Genomic DNA, 26,029 nt, shown 5'->3' with positions numbered 1-26,029 from the left:
CCCTGCCAAACTTGAGGGGGGCTATAGGACTTGCTTTGACCATTGTTTGGCCAACAATAAAACGTGTCATTTCAGATAGAAGCTTCCAGAGACTGGTGGCATGGTTCTCCATCGTCTCTTCTCCCTAACTCTGCTGTCATTATGGAAGCATGTGTCAAGACAGAGCCTTGAAAAGCCTGAGTTCCTGAGTGACCACCTGCCACTGTGTCAGAGACATAGTCTGTGCAGGAAATAAACTTTGTTTCTTGAAGCTGCTGAGCTCTTTGGGGACATTTGTTACTGCAGCATAACCCAACCTATCCTGATTGCTACAGGGGGTCAGGGAGAGCTTCCTGGAAGAAGTGATATGTGAACCAAATTGTGAAAGATAAGTGGAATTTGGTCAGAAGAAGGAAGTGGAGATGGTTTTAGGTGGAAGGAATGGCATGGCCAGAAGTAGAGGATGGTGTGCTTTGGGAACAGCACTCTGGGGTGCAGGGATCAGAAGGAAAAAGCAGGAAAGGTAAGCAGAGGTGGTACCACGGGGAGCCTTGACTATCATGCCAAAGTGTAGAGGCTTCCCAGAGGGCCCAGGCCACAGGACAGGGAGGACTCCGGGTGAGCTAAGCTAATGCCACCAGGCTCACTTCCCTCAGAACCCATCAATTCTTCAGAGTTGACGCAGGCCTGGCTCTCAGAGCCCACGCCTGGGGTTTGTGTTCCTTTAAAGTCAAACTCGCCACGCTCCATATTGTGCAGAACTATGGCACCAACACAAACCCCCTCTCTGAGCTTGCTCCACGAACCCCATTCCGGCTGCCAAACCAACCCCCATCAGACCATGCCAGTCGCTTAGGCACTCTGGGAACGTCCTTTGAGAAAGGAGCTCCCATCCCACCAAGCATGAAAGCCACCCTCAGTGTCTGTCTCCCTGGGAATCCGCTTGGGGCCTGATTCTGCATTAATTACTCAATGACACCAATTAGCACTGGTCTACAGGCTCCCTCCAGCCCCAGTCCCGCCAGAGAAATCAGGCAGGCCCCCAAACAAAATCAGACTGTGTGCAGCCACAGATTTACTCAAAAGGAAATCAGCTCTCATGCCCATAGCCAGGAGAAGTGAGAACATCCACTTAAATACAATACACATTTACTGAGCACCTACTAGGCGCCAGGCACTGTTAGACCCTAGGATAAAAAAGGTAAGCATCATATGGCCCTTGTTCTCTACTAGGATAAGGTGGACCAAAAAAAGGTCCAAGTTATTTATGAAAGAAAGGAGGCAGCCATTTAATTATAATAACAACTGTTATTTTATTTGCTTCTTATGTCTTAGCAGTCTTTGGCTTTAATTCATTTTAAAACTACAGGCCTTATTAAATGAGGCCTTTAAGAGAATCTATGAGTGTAACAGAATAGCATGTCCCAGAGCATGATCCTTGGGCACCTGCCAGAAATACAAACCTTTCTGTACCCCCACCTGACCCACTGGGTCCCAACCTTTGCAAAGTGGCTCCCAGGGAGCTGCATTTTGTGATTTCCCCAAGGAGTTCTCATACACAGTAAGGCTTGAGCACCACAGAAGTAGAGTTTCTTGGTAATGAAGGAGTGATCTACAAATGCCACCCGAATCATTTTTAAACTTGTTTTTTGGAGGGAGGGAGGGAGGAGAAGAGTTTGAGGGAGGAAGTCATGGATCCCTTGAGAAGTTACCAAAGGGATGGACTTTCTCCCCAGAGAAACACACCGGCTCCCAAAATGCTGCAGGAATTTCAGGGTACCTACTGGCTCTCCTTTGCCCAGATTAAGAGCCCTGTGGGCTTTCCCTGCCTTACACATGGCCACCCAAAGCATCCCCAATGCCCATCAGCTGGTGAACTATAAGGGACAACCCAGAGCTGGAAGGAATCGGGGCTGCTGCTGACGGAAACAGCCCAGGTGTACTCTGCACCAGCCCACTCCAGATGCTGAGCTTGTCACTGGAGGAACACACGAGGTCCCTACTGAGCTGGGGTGTATGCACGCATATGCACACATGCACATACACACACACACACACACACACACACACACACACACACATGCACAGACATGTGCCTTCTTGTTGAAGTAGTTGTTTTCTGAACCTGGGACCTGAAAACTGGAACCCACATGGGGACAGACGGAGAAAGCGGGACAGGCCCACCAGGCACAAACTGGCTCAGATCCCCTCTCTTCTACAATGTGGATGCTGCAAACTTTTGAGTCATGCAGCCTGCTCCCGCACCCTCTCGCTTAATTGAACAATCTAATTCCCAGAATGGGAAGCAGATTACTAAAAGCTACGGAGGATGAATTGCTCTTTTGTTCCACCAGACACTATTTGAAAACATCTTCAAACTATTTTCCTTAGGTTTTACCAACGCTGACTTTAACGAGGAACAGACCTTGGTTTCCAAAGGAAAGGGGGCTCAGGGGCCAGATTCTCAGCTTGCAGGGCAGTGGGGTTGTTTTGAAACCCACAAGGGCAGCCTTTGAGAAGATGGGGGCTGGGGCACTCAACTCCGGAGACTTGGAGAAGGCACAGCTCTTCCTGGGAAAAAGCTTTCTTAATGAGCCTCCCCCATGAAACGCTGGGACAGAAGAAAGGTCTGAATAAGGAAGAGTTTGCTGCCAACACCGTGGCCAAAAAGGACCCAGAGACAGACCTCCCCCGACACTGTTCAGGGAGCGGGAAATGCTGAAGCCTAGATGGGGCTCTGCAGAAGGATCCATTTACGTAAGTAATATTTAGTGTGTACCTACTATGTGCCAGGCCCTAAAGCAGATTCTTCATGAACCACCCTTTTCAGGCCATAGTAGAGTATTTCTGGAGCTTTCCACCGAGAAGCTGCTCAAATCCCAGCCCTGCTCCTTACCAGCTGCTCCACCTCGGGGAAGCGGCATCACCTCTCTGAGTCTCAGCTTCCTCATCTGTAAAATGGGAATAATGATACCTACCTTCAATGGCTTTTCAAGCATGAATGCATCTAACCCTCCCCACAGTCCTTGAGATGAGCACAATTATCATCACCATTTCAACGACAGTGAACCTGAGGTGCAGAGAGGCGAAGTAACTTGCCCAAACTCACATCCTCAGCAAGAAACAGAGCTTGGATTTGAGCCCAGGGATCCTGGCTCCAGAGTCCACACTTTCAGCCTTGATTCCTCCATAACCCTAACATCACCTGCCACTTTCCCTTCTTAACAAATTAAAGCTACGGTAAATGCATACCCCAAAGCTGTCTTACATGCCTTTGTGTACTAGGAGAGAGGATTGTACGGAACATGGCACTCATACATTTAGTAATTTATTTAAACAATACTTACAAAAGCATCATCAGTTTGCCAGACACAGAGCTAAGCCTTGGGGTCTTTAAAGAGCCCGCGGTCTAGTGGAGAAGGCAGATAACGAAACAGCAGCATGTGGAGAGGGTGGGCACAGAGAAAGGTGGGGGAAGCTCCCAGGCATAGCAGGAGACCCCTGTGGGGATCAGTATCAGAGTGTGGGGTTGGGGGTCCTGAAGGGTAGGAGGAAAGCTAGCAAAGAAGGGGGGGGCATATGCAGGAGAAAGGCCCCCAAGGACAAAAGCTAGGAGGCTGGGGAGAACACCACGAGGCCAAAGAAGGGCACGGTGGGCTAGGTGAGTGCAGCAAGGGCTGGGTGAGAAGCAGGGTGAGGAGGCAGCCACATGGGGAGCAGGGGCTAGACTGTGAGCCTTGCTGAGGGGGCGTGGCTGCTTCCTGTGGGTGATAGAAGCCTAGGGAAGTGGTCAACAGTGGTGAGCCCCCATCAGATATGTGTTTTAGAGCACTCTGGCTGCCATGGGAAGAATGAATGGGAAGAATGAACGGTCAGGGTGGGGCAGAGTCTGCCTCCATTTGAGCAAGCAATAGGGAAAGGAATAGTCCTGGAGAGGAATGGGTGACTGGAGAGCAGCAGAGGCACAAGGTGACTGCCTGGGGCAGCCAGCAGCAGGAAGAGTCAGGGCTAGGCTGACACCAGGCTCATGGCATGGATCCTTGGATGGGTAGGGTGGGTCTTTAGCTGAGCAGGAGTGAAGTGGTGCTTGGAATAGAGGAAGAGATCATGGCCAATCATTCTTTTAGATATGATGATTTGGAGGTGTTGGCAAGACACTCAGGTTGCCGCAATGCCCAGAGGCTACTGGGTCTCTGAATGCCACCCAGAAAAGACATGCAGACAGGGGATTCACACTTGAGCCCTCAGCCTTCCGGGTATCCTGGGAGACCTGAAGAAGGGGGAAAGATGGGGCCTGCAACCAAGCTCCCACAACCCCAACATCTCAAAGCAGCAAAAGGAAGGGAGTAGCCCTTGGAGAAGCAGGGAAGGAGTGGGCAGAAAGTCAGGGGAGCAACCCAAGGAGGGGTATCCTCAAGGCAGAGGGAGGGGCACCTCCAGCAGGCAAGTAGCCGACCTGCAAATGCTGCAGGCCAGCCTGGTGAGACAGAGCAATGTCTGCAGGACTTGGGACCAGGAGTGGGGAGGTCAGGAGCCACTGTTTGGTCTTGGAGTAGACTGGGTCAGGGGCAGATCAGAGGTGAGACCCTGAGCCACGTGGCTCCTTCAGGAAGTTTGGCTCCGATGAGTCACGGAGAGGTGGTGGCAGCTAAAGGGGCCACAGGGTACAAGGGTTGTTTGATCCACATTTGTTTTGTTTTCAGGTTGGTGTAACTGGGCTAGTTCACCAGAAAGAGATGGAAGGAGGGAGAAATTTCAAAAACAGGAGGGAATGGGGGATAAGAGAGGAAGAAAAGAAGTGAAGGCCCTTACGATGGTGGCAGAGACAGAGTCCACAGGTGGAGGTGTTAGGCCATCCAGGCATGGAGACGCCCTTTCTACTCGACAGGAGGGAAGGAGTGGGGGAAACCAAGAGGGTAGCTCAAAAGCAAACTACATCCTTCCTTATTAAGAGACTTGGAGGAAGGAGCGGAACTGGGAGGAGATGGCAGTGGTGAGAACTGTGCTTGGCACCACCTGACACCCTCCCCCATCTCGCTTCATTCAGTCCTCATGGCAACACCACTGCCAGGGCATGATTATAACCATTTCATGGATGAGGAAGCTCAGGGAGGTGAAGCAACTTGCCCAAATTGAGATAGATATATATAGATATATATAGATATATATAGATATATATAGATATATAGATATATAGATATATAGATATATAGATATATAGATATTTTTTGAGATAGAGTCTCACTCTATAACCCAGGCTGGAATGCAGTGGTGCAATCTCGGCTCGCTGCAACCTCCACCTCCCTGGTTCAAGTGATTCTCCTGCCTCAGCCTCCTGAGTAGCTAGGACTACAGGTGCCTGCCACCAAGCCTGGCTAATTTTTGTATTTTTAATAAAGACAGGGTTTTACCATATTGGCCAGGCTGGTCTTGAGCTCCTGACCTCAAGTGATCCTCCTATCCTGGCTTCCCAAAGTGCTGAGATTACAAGTGTGAGCCAACCATGACCTGCCCCCAAATTGAGAGTTGAAACCAAGTTCTGATGCCAACACTCCCCACTGCTACACCAGAAAGGGAGCCCAAGGTTGGGAGGGTGTCTCTCACTCAGGCCTTCTCCTGTGCCTGATGGTTGAAGGATAGTGGCTGGAATCTCACATATGTTCCCTCTGGGCAGCTCACTTACAGCTGCTGAGTCTGGAGAGAAGGAAACAGTCTCCCACCTGAAGCTTCCGGCTCCCAGCACAAGGGCTGGTTTGCCCAGACGGCAGAGCTGGAGCAGAACTCCCTCCAGCCTGGCACCCAGGAGGGCCATGTGGGAACAGCTCCCAGCCCAGCCTGGGGTGGCCTCATCTTCATGTTGTGCACGGAGCCGGCAAACAGATCACCTTTCTTTAACCTGCCACTGAGGAAAGTGCTGCCAGGGCCCTGGAGACCGCCCTAAAAGCTGGCGCTGAGGGGCTGAGCTATAAATAGCCCTGCTGGTCTCCCAAAGCAACAAGCACACAAACCAAAAAAGGCCCATCACCAAAACAAATGTGCTTTCCTGGCCCCCGCCAGGGGAGCTGGCTGCTGCCCTGGGGAGTCTGCTCTCACTTCTCCAGGAAGAAAGCAGTACAGTCCCCTGCACTCTCCACATTTATGGGGGACTCCGACAGAGTCCACGGCAGGGGCCCCTAAACCAAGCCAGGGACTCAGCCAGGCCTCCTCTGCAGGAATTTCAGGCCTCTACATCACACACTCATTCAGTCCACGCTACAGTGATGAATAAGCAGACTGTTCCACCCTCAGGAAACTTACGGTCTAGGGGTATAAAGGTATCAACAAGGACAGTTACAGCTTGCATTTCTCACCTGCTCACCATGCCACATGTAAAATCTGATCTGACCTTCTCTGCATCTTCTCAGGTGAGGACAGCTATTATTCCCACTCTACAGATAAGGAAACTGTGGCTCAGGCAGGTGACATGCCCAGAAAATGGGGACAGATCTTGAAGCCATATCTGTTCAATGTCAGAGGCAGAGCTCAGAACCACTGCCCTGTCTTGGGAAAGATGGGGAATTGTGTGATTATGAGTGTCAGTGGAGCCAGTACCCTGGGGAGCCAGGGAGTGCAATCAGGGACCGACATAGGCCTAAGGGGTCTGGAGCTACCTCTCCAATTCCCTCTGTCCCTGCAAAATCCTACTCTTTGGCCACACACTAGTCTCCATCAGTTCCCAAACATCCTGCACTTCCTCACATTGCAGAATTCACTCCTGTGATTCCCTCGGCTGGGAATATCCTTCCCAATTCTCCCCAGTTATCTACATTCTAACCATCCTTCAAGCACCAGCTCAAATAACACTAAGCCTCACAAGTGCTTCCTTGGTCCCCACCCCAACCCCAGGGCCAGCCCCTCCTGCCACCCAGGCTAAGCAAGTGAGCACCTCACTGTGTACCAGGGACTCCCAGGCCAGAGCTCAGCAAGCTTTTTCTGTAAAGGGCAAGGGGGTAAATTCCTTCAGTCTCACAAGGCATACAGTCTCTGTCCCAACTATTCTCTATTCCTGCAGGGTGAAAGCAACCATAGGTCATTTATAAATGAATGGGTGTGGCTTTCTTCCAATAAAACTTTATTTACAAAAAAACAGGCAGCAGCTGGGATTTGGCCAGTAGTTTGCTGACCCCTGTCCTAGGCTAATGCTTCCCAAAGAACACTAATCCTCCAATGTCCTGAGTTCCCAGGTCACACTGGGCTCTCTTTTGAGAAAATACTGCACACTAGACTTCCTTAGAGATGTTCAATGCTTAGTAGAACATGAAAGGCTCTGACAAGTCCTGAAACAAACACATTTGTACGGCTTTATCTAACTCAATGTTTCTCAAATTTATTGAGAAGTGTTCCTCATTGAAATGGAAATTAAAACCACAAGAAATACCACTTCACACCTACTAGGATAGCTATAATCAAAAAGTCAGACAATATCAAATGTTGATGAAGATGTGGAGAAATGGAACCCTCATATATTACTGGTGGGAATGCAAAATAGTTCAGCCACTTTGGAAAGAAGTTTAGCACTTTCTTAAAAAGTTAAACACAAAACCCAGGAATTCCACTCCTGAATATAAGCCCAAGAGAATAAACATATGTTCAAACAAAAATATGTGCACAAATGTTCATGGCAGCATTATTCGTAATAGCCCAAGGTAGGAACAACCCAAATGTCCATCAACTGATGAATGGATACACAAAATGTGGTCTACCCATGCAACAATATTTTATACAGCTACAAAAAGCAATGAAGTACTGATTCATGCTACAACATAGATAAACCTTGAAAGTGTTATGCTACATGAAAGAAGCCAATCACGAAAGACCATAAGTTGTATGGTTCCATTTATATGCAACGTCTAAACAAGGCAAATTCACAGAGATAAAAAAAAATAGTTGAGTGTTGCTTGGAGGTGGGAATGGAGATTAATGGTGGATGGGCAGAGAGCTCTTATTCGGAGCATAGAAACGTCCTAAACTTGTATTGTGGTGATGGCTTCACACTTAGTAAATGTACTCAAAACTGTACACTTAAGAGGAGTGCATTTTATGGCATGTAAACTACAATAAGCTTTCCAAAAAGTTAAAAAGGAAGGGCTCCCCGCTCCCAACCCTGTTTCTGCTTTTCCAAAGCAATACTTCCTAACATCCTGCAGAACACACACTTCGGAAGACGTGTCAGGCGCTTTTGTGTATGCTATCTTGTACACTCATTGTTCAGAGGAAACTCAGGCTCCACAGAAATAGCTACCTTGTCCAAGATCACAAAACCGGTAGGTAGCAGAGCCTGGTCTTGAACCTGTCTCTTGATCCCAAGTTTAATGCCTGCGCTGCCCCTCTGTGGCTGGAGGGGGAGACTGAGGGCAGCAGGGGGGAGTGTGGGGAGAGTGAATCTAAAAGTGGGGACTTTCCAGAGGAGCAGGAACCCAGGGAAATGCCTCAAAACTTAGGCCTCACAGGGAGAAGTGAACAGAGGTCCTGCAGGTCAGGAGGCAAAGTGCATAAGCGGAAGGTGAGAGACGGAGGAACTGCCGCAGCTGTGAAGAATCCACCATGGGTTCATAACGCAGCCATTCTCACTCGCAGAAAGTGGATCCCATGTGGCGGGAAGGGCCTCCCCCACCCCACGGCTGGGGTCCAGGCCCTCAGATTCCTGTCCCTTACTCCTCCTCCCAGGACTCAAGCAGCTTAAAATTGCTGCCCGGGTCATGGCTGCCCTACAGTTTCCCCACATGTGCCTGAGGGGAAGCAAATCTGCATTAAGGAGCAGCCGGAAGCTCAGGCAAAGCTGGCCCACCTGTGCCCCGGCCCCTCCGAGGTGGTCTGCGTTAAGAATTGCAAGAAGCCACTGTGTGTCGTGGACAGATGGTGGCCAGGATAGGCATGAGAGCATCAGGAGCAGCCCTGCACAAGGATGTCAGAGTGGGGAGTGGGGGTCTGGTGGAGCTTGGGTGCATCCCACTGGGAGACCGCAGGTGGTCACCTGTTTTTGGAATGCCACTTCATCCACCTCAGCTCTGAAATGAAAGTGAGGATGAGAGGTCTGTGGAAGGGGAATGGATTGTGAGGAGCTACCACTGACCAGCAATGTCATGCTGTCCACAGCTAACTTCATGCCAACTGCACCCTTAAGTGCTGTCTATTTACACCCATTCTACAGAGGGGGAAACTTGAGCTTCGGCATTACCTGCTCACGGTCCCAATTCCTAAGTGAAAAGGTCAGGTTGCCCCAGCTCTGGCGCTTCTCCCCGATCCTGCATGTCTTCTGTCTGCCCCTTAGCGAGAACAGCACAAAGAACAAGCAAGGGATGCGTGTGTTTGGGTGTGCATGTGCGACCCTGGAGAGTTTTATATACTTCCTCATTGTTTTATTAAAAAACAACCTGGTCGAGTTATTCTGCTCCTGGCAGGTCCTGACTCTAAAGCCACTTCCTAAAGAAATCTTCTGAAACCCAGGAAGGACCCAACCCACGGGGCTTACACTGTTGTTGCTGGATGCTGAAGGCTTCTGTGAAGCCATTTCTCATGAGTTTCTTCCTTCATCCCTTCATCCCTTTTCCTATCAAATATATTCCCCATCTGCTGAAAAAAAAAAAAGAACTTACTTCCAGAGCCTGAGTCCACGGGGCTGCAGAGAGGCGGCACACAGCCGTCCGACTCTGCACCTGGGATAAAGCAGGCAGCTGACCATATTTCACACACAGGAAGAAGCCTGGAATGGCAGAGAGATGCAGATGGCTGGGTTTCAGACCAGCTTGGGCTCTGGCCCACCATGAGAGACACTTTGGTCAGGTCCCTTAATCTCTCGCGCCCTCAGAATCCCCCGTGTGAGATGAGAACTCATATACTGATACCACATCATTTATCCCCTGGGTGGATGGGTTAAATGAGGTCATGTGCTTAGAGGGCCCTGTGCAGGGCCAGGGTATACAGTAGGTGCTTAGTAACCAAATGTGACTTCCTTTTCTCTACTTCACCCATCTGGATGTAGAAAGCACCTCAGACAAAACTCTTGCAGTTCAGTAAGTTGCTGCTTCCTGTTCTATACTGTAAGACAACCAATGTGAAAAATACAAATACCTGTCTGGCTAATTTTATACACAAATATGTTTACTGTAATGATCAAGAACTCATAATAACAGGACACCACAGCTATTCAGTATTTATTAAGCCCAATTACTACTAGTAGTGCTATAACAACAATTATTCCCATTTTGCAGACAAAGACAGTGAATTGCAGAGAGATTTAAGCAACAAGCCCAAGACTAACAAGTGGAAGCAGCAGGATTCAAATTCTTACTGTCTGACCCCAAAGCCCAGGTCTCTAGGTCGCCGCACTAAACCATGGCACGGCACTTTTAAATAGCATTTCAACAACAGTGCATACAAGCAGAACCTTGATCCTTGGCTGAAGGGCTTTCAGTATAGTATTCGGATGGCGTCATCACCAGAAGCATTAACTGGTCCTTCTGGGAAGGTGTTCTGGGCAAGGGGCCATCCCTGGCATTGATGGCTTAGGGCAAATAGACCTTGGGTTCTCCCTCGGGCCTCCACCCCTTACACTTAATTAGCAGTGGGCCAGGCATGGTGGCTCACGCCTGTAATCCCAGCACTTTGGGAGGCCAAGGCGGGTGGATTACCTGAGGTCAGGAGTTTGAGACCAGCCTGGCCAACATGGTGAAACCCCGTCTCTACTAAAAATACAAAAATTAGCTGGGTGTGGTGGCGAGCACCTGTAATCCTAGCTACGTGGGAGGTTGAGGTGGGAGAATTGGTTGAACCCAGGAGGTGGAGGTTGCAGTGAGCTGAGGTCATACCTTTGCACTCCAGCCTGGGCGACAAGAGCGAAACTCTGTCTCAAAAAATAATAATAATAATAATAATTGGCAGTGGAGAAGTGCTTCTTGGTGCCTGGCAGATGGGGGTCCTGGTCTGCTTCAGGGATGGCCACCAGGGTGGGTCTGGCTTAGGACAAGGGAGTGGAACTGCAGACTTTGGCATGCCCCTCCCCTACTTCAGCAGCTTGGAAATCCAAATCCTATTGTGTGCTGTATTTTCTTCTTTTACTTAAACCTACTTCCTACATTTTCTACAAAAAAAGGACACGGATCACTTTTGCACTAAAGAAATCAAGTGTTCACTGGAAAACCTGCTTCTATGAAAGGGAACCGATGGAAGAGGAGAATTAAATTTCTGAACCTGGGAACTTGTATGCTTTGACAGACAGGACAAAAAGGAGAGTAAGAGGAGTGGTACTAAGAGTACAGGGAAATACTGGCAGGAGGAGAACAGAGTTCTCTCTTAGAGAGCAGGGCTAGGGGAGACATATTTATAGGTTATATTTAATCTGACATACAAACATATCCCATTTATATGTCTATTGTGTTTTCATTGCTTACAACAATAATCACCATTATTAACATCAGTTAAATATTCAACAATTAGAATAATAAGGTCACAACACCCTATTAGAGCAACAAAGTGTTGATCTGGGTTTGCTTTGGTGAATTGGCAAATCTCATGAGAGTGCTGCATGTGGCCCAAGCCCCCACTCAGCACAAGTCTGGTATGTTCCTCAATGGGACCTCCTCCTATTCCCCCGAACCCTAATCAAGGATCCCCAGCGCCTCCCTGGTGGGGAGGAGTATCAACAGCCCTCTCCTTGAGAGAAGAGATCCTCTGTGGGGCAGCTGGTGGGTGGGTTTGGGGGGCATCAGGGCTGCTTGGGGCCACTAGGAGCCAAGAGGCTGGCTTTGGGTTCTGGGAAATCCCTCAGCGTTTCCAAAATTATGTTTAGTTAATGGTAAAATTGAATTTTTTTCTTCTGCCTGCATTACAGGCATTAGTTCATTTAAAAAATTAAATGAACTAATATCAAGACAAATGACTTGATGACTAAATACATAAAGATTAACAAGGTGGAAGCTTCTACTAGCTTCTTCTCAACGTCTGCCCGCAAACTCTCCTTTGTGTTAAAATCCTCCATTCACTGGAAGGAAACAGTAAATTATGAACCATTCAGAAAGCAAGCTTCATTTCACTTTTCAGGGCTAGATATCTCTACGGGCCTATAGGCGCATATAGGAGAAAGAAAGAACTACTAGTTTCTTCACAATGTCTGCCTAAAGACTACTGTAAATGGGATTTGTTACACAAACAGGAGGGTTCATTATGATACATAACAGCTTATTCACTAACCCTGTGGCTCCTATTTTTTAAATTATGAAATAATTATGTTCCTAGTTTTAATTGTTTCTAATTTAAATAATACAAAAAAGTACAAAGCAAAAAGTAAGCCTCTCTCTCTATAACCTCACTTACCCCCGAGTCCCACTCCTGGGTAATCTGTTAATAGTTTCTTGTGTATATTTCCAGACATGGTTTATGGTTATAAAGGCATATACAACACATATATTACATACGATATCATATACAACATTCTACACCTCACCTTTTTCACTTACTGTTAGCTTTTCTGTGTCAACAGATTTTCTGCCTCATTCTTTTTTAGCAGTTGTATAATTTATCTAATCTGTATCATATTTAAGAACATTTTACATGTCCTTTTTAACTATCACATACAGTGCTGCTGAGGACATGCTCAGGTTCTGTGTAACTAGCGAGGTCATATCACAGAATAAACTTTCAGAAGTAGGATTTGGGGACAAAACTTATGTGCAGCCCCAGTACTGCAGGTTATTGCTAAATTGGCTTCTGTTGTTGTTTAGAAAAAAAAAATGGGGACTTGAGAGTTCAGGCAGATTAAGAGCTGCCCATCTGCCTGCATCAGAAGAAGTTCACTGAGGACATACGAGGTTAGAAGACCTCACAGCAAGTGGGAGGCTGTGGAGGAATTAATACATCAGAGAGACCATTCTCTTACTCCCTTCAGTGTATTCTATGGCCAAGCATGGCAAGAGTGCTTCCACCCTGTCTTTCCCAACAGTGCAGGGCAGTACTACCCAGCTTCCACCTCTGGAGGAAGGAGCCTTAGGTTGCTGCACCTGGACCACATCCAGGGCCTCCACCCGCAGCCTGGGGAGGCTGCCTTAACCCCAGGCCTGATCGCACAACTCTAGGGATAGAACATTGGCAGGCATCCCAAAGAATAACTGCAAACCCTTTAGAAATGTACAGAGGCCCTTCATGCTCTTCTCCAGGCTCTTTGACTGCCTTGCCATTCCCCAAACAGCCTCTCACTATGCGGTCACCACCCCTGCTGCTCCCTCGGCCCTGTAGCTCCTGGGACCTCACATGGCTTGCTCCCTCACTTCTCTCAGTTCCCTGGCTGACATGCCACCTCCTCAGAGAGGCCCTCCCTGACCCTTGGATACTTTCTGCCCCCTAACCCTGCTGACTTTTTCTTCAGGAAACTGATCTGAACTTAATCCAATATTTTCTGCTTATTTGGTTGTTGGTGCTCTCAGCTCCATAAGGATGAGTCTTTGTTTTGTTCATGTTGCATTCCAGCACCTACAATGAGACCTGCCATATAGTAGGTGCTCAATAAAGACCTGTAAGTACAGAGATGCTCTGGCCCCTGCCTGCTCTTCAGTAAAGTCTCCCTTTAGCCCCTAGGATCTAAATGCAGTAGCACTGTGGGTAAAATCTATTAAGCTGCAACACACAACTTCAGGTCTCTGTGCTCTTGCTTTTTTTATTCTCTCCATCTGGTATGTCATTTACTCACTCCATGGCCAACTGCATGAACTTCTATTCATCCTTCAAAACCTAGCTAAAGTATCACCAACTCCATGTAGCCTTCCCCAAAGTCCAGGTATCCAGGGTTCCCCAGCCTCACTCTGCAAGCATCCTACAGATACATCTGTTACCTCATAATTCAAAAACTCTTTTTTGTTTTTCTACTTCGCAGCTTCCCCTGCCGGGCTGTGTGCTTCTTCAGGGAGAGCCAGTGTCCTCCTCATCTTTCTGGCTACTTATAAGATGCCCAGCCCCAGTATTTACTAAGAAAAATGTCAAAAAAACAATTAAGTGAAGAAAAAATGCACTAAGAAAAAGCTCACCATGCCTACTGTGAGGGGAAAACAAGGCCTTGCTTGATGAGCCTTCTCTAAAGAATCTTATAAAGAATCCACATAGACCTGCAGAGATCTGGATAAAGTCTCCTGTGTAAAAACAGCTACTATTTATTAGCACTTATCACATGCTAGGAGCTTTGTAAGCATCATCTCATTCCATGCTCTTGACAAGCCTAAGGGGTGGGTATGTTTACCATACATCATCCCATTTTCAGAGGAGCAGACAGAGGCTCTACAGGTTTCCCAGGGTCACACACTTGACAGGAGGAAGGGGCAGCTGCTTAAACTGGGCTCTAGAACTTGCCGCTAAAATCTACACTTTAGCCATGGGGTGATGTGTTGGGGGTATGGTGGGGCCAGGTAATCCAAACTAGCAGAACTAGATGTTGCTAAACAGCATGCAGTGCTGACCTAGGAAAGGGTCCGAAGGGCACTTCCGATGCTGAATCAGGAGGCATGAAGGCTACTGTAGGCAAACAGACCAACTGTGTACAGGCCTTGGCAGCTTGGGCCCAATCATGACTCTGTACCTGTAGAGATGAGGCTGGAAGGGACCCTGTGCCTCCAGTAGCCAGAACTAACACAGGCACCCCACTTATGACCCATCAAAGTTCTCAGAATGCGTTATCTCATTTAATCCTCACAGCAGCCCGGAGAGGTTGGTAAGGCAAGGAACAGGGTTAACCCCATTTCACATATGGGAGAACCAATTGCAAAAAATCTTCGTACACATTAAAACCTTTCCAAAGAGCTTAAGATGGGCTGGGCTTCCTACAGGAGAAGTCTTATTCAATTCTCATCTCAGCCTTGCAGGTGGGTGTCCAGGTGGGTGTTATCATTTCCAATTTACAGATGTGGACACTGAGCTCCAAGGGGGTAAGAAATATTCATTCATTCATTCACTCTTCCATTCATTCATTTCAACAGATATTTATTGAGCACCTAGAATGTGCTGGCAAGACAATAATGAACAAAACAGACATCGTCCTTGCCAGCATGGAACTTAAATTCTGATGGAGAAAGAGAAAATAATCAAATAAATATACAAGGATTTCAGATAAGAACTATTAAGAAAGAGTGACGGGGTTGAGAGGGACTGGGGTGTGGATTCCATGGGCATGGTCAAGGAGGGCTCCCCATGTGACATTGACATTTGAATTAAGACTCAACGATAAGAAGGAGCCAGACACACAGGATCTGGTGAGAAATCTTCTAGCAAAAGGAAAAGCAAAAGCCAAGAGACTGACCCTGGGACAAGGCTCATACATCTGAAGGACAGAAAGAAGGCCAGTGTGGAAGAGGGTAATGTGCAGCGGGGAAGATAGGCCTGGGAAAGAGGCAGGGAGTCACCCCAGTCCCACAGAAAGAACCAACCTTCACTCTAGTTCCTCTGATCACAAATCTCACGTCCAAAGAAAATCAATTAAAACGTTCACGTGACTCAAAAATAAACACTAAAAACAAACTCCTCCAGTGAAGATAAACCAGAAAAATAAGGCCTCATCCTTCTGAATAAATAGAACTGAATACCCTTAGAGCTTAATTTGGGCCCAGCACACAATATGTGCTCAACATGTGCTTGTTGAATGGATGCCGTGCAAAAACAATTTTGATTGTATACACAGCAAGAATGGAGTTGCTCCCCAAACCCTGGACTAATGGGACTTGTGGGCTTGAGAAAGGGAAGTGAAGATGAATCAATGTCCATCTGATGCCACAATATTGGTTATGCACTTAACAGCATTCAATCCCACCAGAGGGTACAGGCTCAAAATTTAGAACTGCAGACACATTTAGATAAATGCATGGATGCCAGATGCATAATGGGTTACTAAGGGAAACGAGGATGGCCTAATTTTGAAGTCTGACATTAGGAAGACAAGCAGCCCTGGCCCGGTAGGACCCCCATAAGAAGAGTCAGAATCCAGGACTGATGAAGGGCCTGAACTTCTCTTGTGGGCTAAGCCCGCAATTTTAATTACATCTGAAAAGGGACTTGACACTTCAAGATGGGGAGTGGGCAGGCCAGGTGCCCATGACCAAGGCAAAGCCATGGCCAGATGCAGGCAGAGAAATAGTGCCTTGTAGATGATTTTAAGGTAATCTGTGGGCTTGTCTCACCTCTGCTTCTAGAGACTGGAACCTCATCTTCCATCTTTGCTTCCCCTAAATAAGACACCGTGTTTTTCTTATGTGTACCAGGAGCTCAGATGTTTGTCAAATGAATTAACTATAATAGCAGACAGCCTAGGCAGTCTACTTTGACCGAGCAATGTGGCCCTGACTGAAGTCCCTGGAGTTGGAGGCCGTGTGAAAAGGACAACAGGAGCCCACCACACCAGCCACACAAGGAAACAACAAAGAGAGGTAAAGAAATGTTTCTGAGGAAGCTTGATCCAATACTTGAAGAGTGCTGTCACACAGAAAAGGAATTAGGTATGCTCTATCAAAGCCCCAGAAATCAACTTTTGGCTGAATTTAAGGAAGAACTTATTCCTAGAAAAATGTTTCCCAGACTGCATTTAGTGGAATGCTAGCATTCAGGGGCAGGGGCAGAGAGAGGGAAGGGATTCTAATTTATTCCGTAGGAAAATAAGTTTGGAAATTTGGGTTCAGCAAAGGTAAATGGATATTCTCACTGAAGGACATAGCTTTCATCCCTTCTCAAACTTATGTGGCTCAAAAGCTTTTCATAGGATGATATGAACATCTCACACAATCTCTATATTCCAATCTCAGCTCAGGGGCAAAGAGGAATCAGAGGTGTCTGATGAAAGCATAATTGTATGAAGGAGTGTGTGTCCCACTAGTATTTGAGTACTTTTAGGATACAAGATTCAACACCACATGGATGATACAGACAGAGATGCAATCTGAATAGAAAACTAGAACCATGGGTTCATTTGCCCATGAACTTTCATCTTGAGTAACCAAGTAGCTGGCAGGATGGTCTATACCGATGAGGATGCACACAAACTACCCATGCCTGCCCTTGGTGTCCAAATGAATGGATAATATGGATATTGCAAAGGGATCCTGGAATTAATCAATGCTCTTGGGTGAGAGGCTTAATGACAGCAGGTGTTCTTGCCAGAGCCCACTTTGACTCTTCTCATACAGTATTTTCTAGGATATACTGCCTGCCTGTCTGCCTTCTTCATCCATCCATCTAGTTTATAAATATTAACTGAGGGCCTTCCATAGCCTGGCAATGATGAGTAAAACCAGACAAGGTTCTGCTTCATCACTGCCTATTGGGGAATACAGACAATGAAGAAATACATTATACAAATAATGATTTAATTAAGGTTTTTCATATATGTTACAAAGGAAATGAATGGTACAAAAACAACAGTAACTAACACAGAGACCTTGTCCAGTCTGGAGTTTCAGAGTGAATTCTCTAAAGGAGCTCAGAAACTGTTCTGCAGACCCCCAAATGTGCAGGTCCAATACAAGTCTCTGACATTCTTCCAGGAAACCTCAGCCCAATGGGATTGGGAAAGACCACACAGGCCCACCCAGCACAGAAGTCTCCTTTCAAGCACATATCTAACAGATGCTCTATTTGAGACTATGATTCAGTAGGCCTGGGGTAGGTAACCAGGTGATTAAAATGCTGCTACTCTGTAGACCACATTTAAGTAGCACTACTCTATAAGGCACTATAAAAGACATAAACAAATGGAGAACTAGCTATACCATGTCCATAGACAGAGAGGTTCAATCATAAAGATGTCAAATTTTCTCAAACTAACCTATGAGTTCAATAGACTTTTAATCAAAATTCCCCCAGAGTTATTTGGTTGTTTTATTGCTATTCTTGTTTAATTCAACAAACTGATTCTGAAATTCATTTAGAAGACTAAAACAATTTTGGAAAAGAACAAAGCGAGAGACTTGCCTTACAGGCTCAAGGCTTACAATGAAACTATAGGTGTGGTATGGGCACAGAGATAGACAAAAAGAGATCAATGGAACAGAACAGAGAGCCCAAACACAGACTTGTGCTTAAAGGAAATTATGTATAGAAGATGGCATTACAAATCAGAAAAGAATGAATGATCAGTAAGTCCTGCTGGGAAAATAGGTTATTTATATATTAAAACCTGGATTTCTACCTAATACAACATTAAAAACATAAAATTCCAGGTGGATTATATTCCTAAATGTGAAAAAAAAAACCTGTAAAACTCTTAGAAGAAAATATGGAAAATTTTTTCAACTTTGGAGTAGGGAAATATATCTTAAATAAGACACCAACTGTGCAAACCCAAAAGAAAAATCAACAAATTCGACTTCAATAAAACGGAAACTTCTGTACACTGTAAATAAGAAAGAAAAGCCACACACTGGGAAAAGATAATATCTAGAATGTATCAACAATTTCTAAGAAAAGACAAACAATGCAAATAGAAAAGAATGTAAACCTGAAGTTCACAGGTACAGAAATCAAATAGCAAAAAAACAGACAAAACAAAACATGAAAAGGTGCTTAACCTCACAAGTAATTAGAGAAATGTGAATTTAAAATAGTAAGATATAATTTAATGCCCATTACACTGGCAAAACAAAAACTGAACAGACCAAGTGCTGTCCAAAATGTGAAGCTGCAGAAATTCTCACAAACTCTTGTTTGGAGTGTAAATTAGATTAATTTTTTTTTTTTTTTTTTTTTGAGACAGTCTCGCTCTGTTGCCCAGGCTGGAGTGCAGTGGCGCGATCTCGGCTCACTGCAACTTTTGCCTTCCAGGTTCAAGCGATTCTCCTGCTTCAGCCTCCTGAGTAGATGAGATTACAGGCATGAACCACCACCCAGCTAATTTTTGTATTTTTAGTAAAGACAGGGTTTCACCATGTTGGCCAGGCTGGTCTCAAACTCCTGACCTCAGGTGATCCGCCCACCTCGGCCTCCCAAAGTGTTGGGATTACAGGTGTGAGCCACCATGCCTGGCCTAGATTAATTTCTTTCTAAAGCAATTTTACATTATATGATAAAACTGACAACGCATGTATGCTACAACCCAGCAATTCCACTCAAGGAAGCACATACTAGACATTCACTCAGTGTGCTTAATAATAGTGAGAAATAGGCAACAGTCTAAATGCCCATCAAGAGGACCTGGATAAATACAACATAGGCCATTCATACAATAATATACTCTGGTAGAAAAATGAAAGAATCAAAGCTACATGTACCAATATGGATACATCTAAGAAACAATATTGAGCAAAGAAATAAAGTTGTTATAAAAAATGTAAGTAATGGATGCTAGTAGCATAAAATTTGAAAAATATGCAAGAAAGACCTAGGTGCTATTTGGGGCATATATGTATATATATATATATATATATATATGAGATTTATATGAGAGTGGTAAATCTAAATTCAGCATATATATATATGAGATATATATATAAATATATGAGATTTATATATAAATATATGAGATTTATATATATATAAATATATATGAGATTTATATATATATAAATATATATGAGATTTATATGTATAAATATATATGAGATTTATATATATATGAGATTTATATATAATATATATGAGATTTATATATATAAATATATATGAGATTTATATGAGATATATATGATATATATATGAGATTTACATGAGATATATATGATATATATATATGAGATTTATATGAGAGTGGTAAATCTAAATTTAGCATAATGACCTCTAGAGAAGGCAGGAGACAAAAGGTATCTGGGAAAAGAATAAAAATCACTCACAAACCACTGCCCCACCACACACACACACACATATACTACTATTAATCATCACCAGAGTAAGGGAGGCTTCTTCAATGAAGCCAGGCCTTTTTAGATTGCAAAGCTTCAGAAAGCATTTAGTCCAGCCTTTGACCCATACAGGAAACTTCTATCCAATATCTGGGGCAACGGATCCTTCTACCTTTATAACAAACTTGCAAGTCAGGGCCACTGTGTATGGTTATACAGGTCATGCACCACACAATTCTGGAATGTATATTTCATAATGTAAATTATGGCCCCTTGGGTTTTTCAGTGTGCAATGTACACAACCACAGTTAGCAGCCCTGTAAGGGTCACAGATCCTTTGGAACTCTGATAAAACGATGCCAATTTCTGGGAAAATGCCCATCCACACAAGTACTACTTACAACTTCAGTGGATTCAGACATACCCCCAACGATGATTGGCAACCCTATACTGGTCAACTTCCAGAGATGGGTGCTCACAACCTTCTGAAGTACTTCCAGACAATGCTATGCTGTGAGACCAAGTTCTTCCCTACGCACATTTGAAACCTGCCTCTTTATAATCTCTATCCATTAAAGTTGATCTCCTTCTTTTCCATATGACACTTCAGCTACTGAAAGAAAGCTAACCCATCCCCCCTAGAGACTTATGCTTTCCAGGCTAAACACACTCTTGACTTAGCTTATTGCAAACAGGCTGCATCTCCTCTTTTGCTCAAAATGAATTTTTAAACTGTCTATCCTTTCACCAAGCACTTCCTGTCCTAATAACTCACTATGCATGCTGACATATTATCAAAGAACAAGAAAACATTTCTCTCAGCTGCCCCTTTGGGAAACCTCTGAAGATTTGCACTCTTGCTTCCGAAGCTGTCGAATGCTCACAGAAGCCAGGAAGTGCCAGGCTGGAAGAAGGATCAGGCTTTTTCCAGGACTAGGGGCAAGACCAACTGAGCAGAACCAGGACAGAGCCCCCACAGGCCAAGGGAGACAAGTTCTTCTCCACTTACTCCCAAAACTCCATGACGGGGGAGGTGGCATTCTGCAGAGACACATGGCTGTAGTTGCTCACATTCAGTTTCTGGAACTCCACACAGTTCTCTACAGTGGAAACAAGACAAGAAATAGAAGAAAATTAACCTCCATGAAAGCTGAATCCTGAAAAACATTCAGAGCTGATGTGCAACTAGGCATTTTCATCTAGCCACTCCAAGTAAACATGCGTCAAAGGACATTGGGGAAAATCAATACTTTACAAACAGTTAAGAGGCTTGGACTGATTAGAACAGGAGGAAAGGTTTATGGGGCAGGGGGCCTTCTCTCTCCCATTCCCAACCAACACTCCCTATCAAACTGTCTCCTTTACCCTTGTTCCCAAATCTTCTTTTATTTTTTCTGCTTCCCTGCCTAAGGCCTATCAGTAGCATTTATCTGTCTGGCTGAAGGGCTGTAGTGGAATAGAGGGATTAAAGGAATGGATCGTCCATGGTGACCTTGGGGCAGTAATGCAGCTGAGACTCAGTTTTACTTTATGTGAAAAGGGGCTAATGCCACAGCTGTCTCATCAAGAAGTGATGATTGGAGGAAATGGTGTGAGCCAACATATGTCAAGAATCCCTGGTTTCTTCATCATTCCCTCACTCGATCCAGTCAATCAGAAAGGACTTACTGAATGCCTCTTCTCATTTCACGAAATTTGATGTCCCAGGGAGATTTAATCTCAAGTAAAAGCAACCTAGTGTTCATCCTTCAAGGCCCAGTGCCCCTGGGCCTTAACCCCATCTCCAGGAGGCCTTCTCCAACCTCCCTCCCCTGAAATCTAAGAAAGCAAGAATTCAAAGGCCCTCCAAGCAATCACCTTCTCCAACTCCCTTTATTTTGAGGAAGAAGAATCAAAGGTTCAGAAATAGTCAAGGGACCCCCACCTATACCCTCTTCCTCCTCTATAAAGTCACTGGCCAGTGTGGATAGAACTGTAATAAACTCCAGCCAGGGCTCCATCTATTTTGCCATGGGTATTGCCCAGAAAAGTCCACCACCATGGGACCCATGTCCCTCTGTTTAGAGACACCTGGGGCACCAGACCGTGAGCTCCCCGAGGGCAAGGCCTCCTGTATCCATTCACCTCAGAGGCCCCTGCACCCCGCACCATGGCCAGCACGGAGCAGGAGCCCGGCTGGCTTCACTCTTGCATGTCTTCCATCTCATATATGTATGAACACTCCAAACCACATCTGTAATCTCTGCAGGCAGGAATCACCTCCTATATGTGATGATTCACACATTGCAAGTGTTCACACACCTTTAGAGAAAGGGGATTGCAAACCAGTTGAAGAAAGAGGTTTGCAGTCCACTGGGGAAAATCCAGATTGTCTGCCTGCTTCCAGCTCCTCTTGGCAAGTGCTAACTATGTTCTGAAAGGAGGTGGTCTGGGGTCCTCAGTCAGGCCAGAGAGGAGCCTGGAAACCTGAAATTGTAAGCAAGATTTCTGAATGTGTCCTGTGCCTTTTTCTGGAGAGAGGAGACCTTGACTTTTATCGGATTCCCTAAAATAGGATTTCTCAATTATTTTTTCTACCTAGAGCTAAAAAAAAATTTCTTGGACACCCAAGTTGACCAGTTATTTTTATTAAAACATTTAACCATGTACAAATAAACAATGAGTTATAAAGTCGTTGTGATTATAGTATTCATACAATTATAAAAGTCAAATTAAATTTATAAATTAAATACCGACTATACTACAGAACCAACACAATTTAAAGTGATAACAGAAAATGGAAGCATAGGATAATGTTATTTGGCAAAATTATATTGCTTTCCCAACAGAAAAATGAAACTGACATGTAAGAAGCAGAATCTGTTGAGTTCAGGTGGTTTATTCCTCCGTGCACTATTTGAGATTTGATTACACCATTTTCCTCTGGTTACACTTCTCCAAAACCTTCATTCCTATGGTGTGTTGCATTCTCAACTGGACTTCACTTAGTACTAATGCTCTATTTATGAATTAAATCTTTCTGGTCTTTTTCCCTTGGCCATCATCATTCTATTTGCCATGAATGCATCTTAAATTATAAACATGCATAAAGTCAGCCACTGGAATCTCCTGACTGTCCTCAGTTATATGGTGTTTGCTCAGACCATCCAGAACATGCACATATTTTTAGAGTATCCTCAAAATAAGTACACACAATTAAATTATCCTAGAGGACTCACAGGCCTCCAAGAAAATGTCCTTGAATTTTAGTTTGATAAACACTTCTATGAGTTCCCTGGCCAAAGGGAGGTTAAAAACAAAGGCCCTAAAGAGAGAAACAGCAAAAGCTCCACAAAATGCAACAACCAGGGGTTGGCGGAGTGGGGGAGTAGGGCAGAGTCAGGCATCACATAGGGCTAGAAGCCAGATTGCAACATCTCAGCCTTCACGATGGCAGGCCACTTCCAGACACAATCTAACCACAGGTTATCATATAGATGGTGAATAGGTCAAAGTGTGTGCGCCAATTCCAGTCAAAAGGCAGCAGCTCTCTGGAGCACTACTGGAGAAGGGTTCTAAGGCCAAGACTAGACTGAGAAGGAAAGAGTGCTATAATTGATTAGCAATGTCTTCTGTGAGCATGGCCAGCTTAGACAGGGATTGGGCAGGGATATGCCTTCCTTGGATTATAAAACTCAATGCTAATAGGAGGATATATGGAAAAACAAATAATATGTCAGAATCAAAAATAATCTAAAAGATTATCCATTCCAGCAGGAGTGGGGTTGGGGGCTAAATTCAAATGTCAGCTGGGTTGGATTGATAAAGTAAATGAATAAAGTGAGTTGGGTGGGGTTTGTGCTAACTCAAGGACAGATGTGTCATTGAAGGCAATAGCCACCTCTTGGCTACAGCAACTGCTGTCAAGCAGGAAGGTGGGTCTGGTGTCACCAGATCGTTTAAGTTTTTAAGATAGGCTGGAAACCTGAATTTTTCACGTGAAGTCTTCCAATTTTTTAATTTTGGCAACCAAATCTATTTTTTAAGTCTGCCATTCACTGATCTAAAGCCTGGTTGTCCTGTAGGTTCTCTGTCTGCAGCCCTTGATCTGGTCTAACCTCAGTTTTACAGGGGAAAACTTGACACTAGAGGCAAGACTAGTAATTGGAGCCCTAGTCCCCTGAGTCTAAGTCTAGTGCTCTTCCTCACACCCCCATCCTGCCCCCAAAGGGCTCAGTCTCTACATTTGACAAACAGAGGACAGAACATCTCCATTCTCCTAACCATGCCAGTCTCTGGGCCAATGCTCAGCTCAGGCGTTAGGGCTGCAACTCACAGAACGTACCAGAACAGGTGCAGAGCTGACCCCAGTTTCAGCAAGACTACCCTAGAAAACTGGACTCATGATGAGAGGCCAGGGACCAGGACTGGCCTGAAGGGCATGAACAAACCCCAATCCCAGGTCACCCAGCAGGACCAGCAGAGAGACCTCTGTGGGGCCATACCTGTGTTCCACTCATGCCCACAGGTAGCCCAGGGTAGCTCAGTAGTGAAGCAGTTGCCCAGGTAAAAAATGGCCCATGCCAGGATGATGATGTAGTACACATTCAGATGGGCCTCAATCACCTGTGTTGCATAGCCAATGCCTGAAAGGACAAAAGAAAGGAAGGAATTTGAGTCTATCTTTTCAAAACAATCTGCCTTTGCAGTTGACATTCCCTGGGCAAAATCTTATTTTCTCATTAACTCAACACATACCTTCAAATAAAGGGCAAACTTTCCTCCAACATGTAATGCCACCTTCACTTGTGAACTGCCCCAGAGCTGTCTCCAGGAAAAAAACAGGAATTCCACAGCAAATAAAAAACACCACGTAGGGAATCAGGAATGCCCCTGTAAGGATGCAAAGGAATGAAATGAAAACTGTCCCTGCCATGTCATACCTGGCGCAAGAACTCTTTAATAAACACCTACCACAGGCCAGACACGATGTTCTTTGAACTTGAGTTCAAGTTCCCATTATGAAGACCAGAGTCAGAAAACAGGGCTAGGTTTGTGTAAGCCTACCTCACATCTCCAAGCCTCAACTTCTCCATCTGTAAAATGGAGCCTTAGTTTTTAATATCTGCACTGCTTCCTTCATAGAAATGTAATGTAGCTAAGATGATAATGTAAAAGAAATTGTTTCACTGGCTTATTTAAAAAAAAATTTTACATTTCATCCTCCAGCATGGATCAAATCCATTCCTTCCCTGAATGTTGCACCGTTTTTCGTTTTAAAGTGACCTCAACAGACCAGGCGAGGGGCACCCCTTCCTCTTACTTTGGAAGTGACTTGCAAACAATCTTTGTCATAAAGAAGAGCATTCTCAGGGAATTATACAATGAACAATATCAAGCCTCAAAGAATTAAGTACCCCTACACATGAGGCCCAGGTATGGTGTCAACTTGCAAGGAGTTTGCAACAAGAATCTATCTAGCAAAGCCTGGCTTTGAATTGGTCCAGGAAAAGACCACCCTAAGCATTAGTGTTCCTATCTTGAAACACAATACCCATTGCCTGGGCCTTTCTGTGAAAAAAATTAATAAGTAAGGTGAGCGTGAACTATTACACCCAGAATGGGGATTTTTCCAAATCCCTCATTCTGTCCCTCCTGTCTAATAACAAAGCATGAAAACACATGCTATTTGCCACCATCTGATCTCACAAATGAAGGCTTTAACTGAAAGTGCTTTTTGCTAAATGAAGTCTCCTTAACCGCAAGGATTAATAGCAACAATTTTGATCAATCCTGATAGCAGGACCACATCTATCAGAGTTTGAAAGGGTCTTAGCTTTTCTGGGCAAGCAGCTAATTTAAAGTTTCATATTGGGAAAGAAATACTTTAAACTATTGTTGGGATCTATAAGGAGGGCAGTAAGGATGTTTTTTAAAAGGTAAACAGTTGAGAAGCAGATATCTCAACTACATTAGAAAGCAAAAAGTGTGGAAAAGGAGATGAGAGGATCTGTTTACTGAATCCAAATCTAAGTGATTAAAATCAGCTGCAGCAGGTCCCCTAACATGCTGTTATTTACCTGTGAAACCTCTAGAATCTAACATATGACACTTTCCGAAAGCCTTTTGACCTGTGTATTCACAAAGCTACTAATCCTTAGGATAATAAACTCAATCAAACCAGGAGATCTATGCGTCTCAAGGAAGCTCTTGGCAAGTCAGGAAAAAAAAAAAAA

At 45.0% G+C, this 26,029-nt stretch overlaps 1 protein-coding gene across 1 annotated transcript in view; it reads right to left on the bottom strand.

The window, feature by feature from the left end:
- SLC6A11 (solute carrier family 6 member 11) overlaps positions 1-26,029 on the bottom strand; it is a 122,942-nt gene that overhangs the window by 95,025 nt on the left and 1,888 nt on the right. Inside the window, exons 2-4 of the mRNA XM_032149720.2 lie at positions 24,552-24,686; positions 24,299-24,439; positions 20,824-20,914 (exon numbers count right to left, since the gene is read on the bottom strand). Of these exons, the coding sequence (XP_032005611.1) occupies positions 20,824-20,914; positions 24,299-24,439; positions 24,552-24,686 (367 nt within the window). The remainder of the gene's footprint in view (positions 1-20,823; positions 20,915-24,298; positions 24,440-24,551; positions 24,687-26,029) is intronic.

Source organism: Hylobates moloch, unplaced genomic scaffold (genome assembly GCF_009828535.3).
Source record: "Hylobates moloch isolate HMO894 unplaced genomic scaffold, HMol_V3 SCAFFOLD_4, whole genome shotgun sequence".
Lineage (NCBI taxonomy): Eukaryota > Metazoa > Chordata > Mammalia > Primates > Hylobatidae > Hylobates > Hylobates moloch.
The sequence above is the reverse complement of the archived record's forward strand: the minus strand, read 5'-3'. Positions and strand labels throughout refer to the sequence as shown.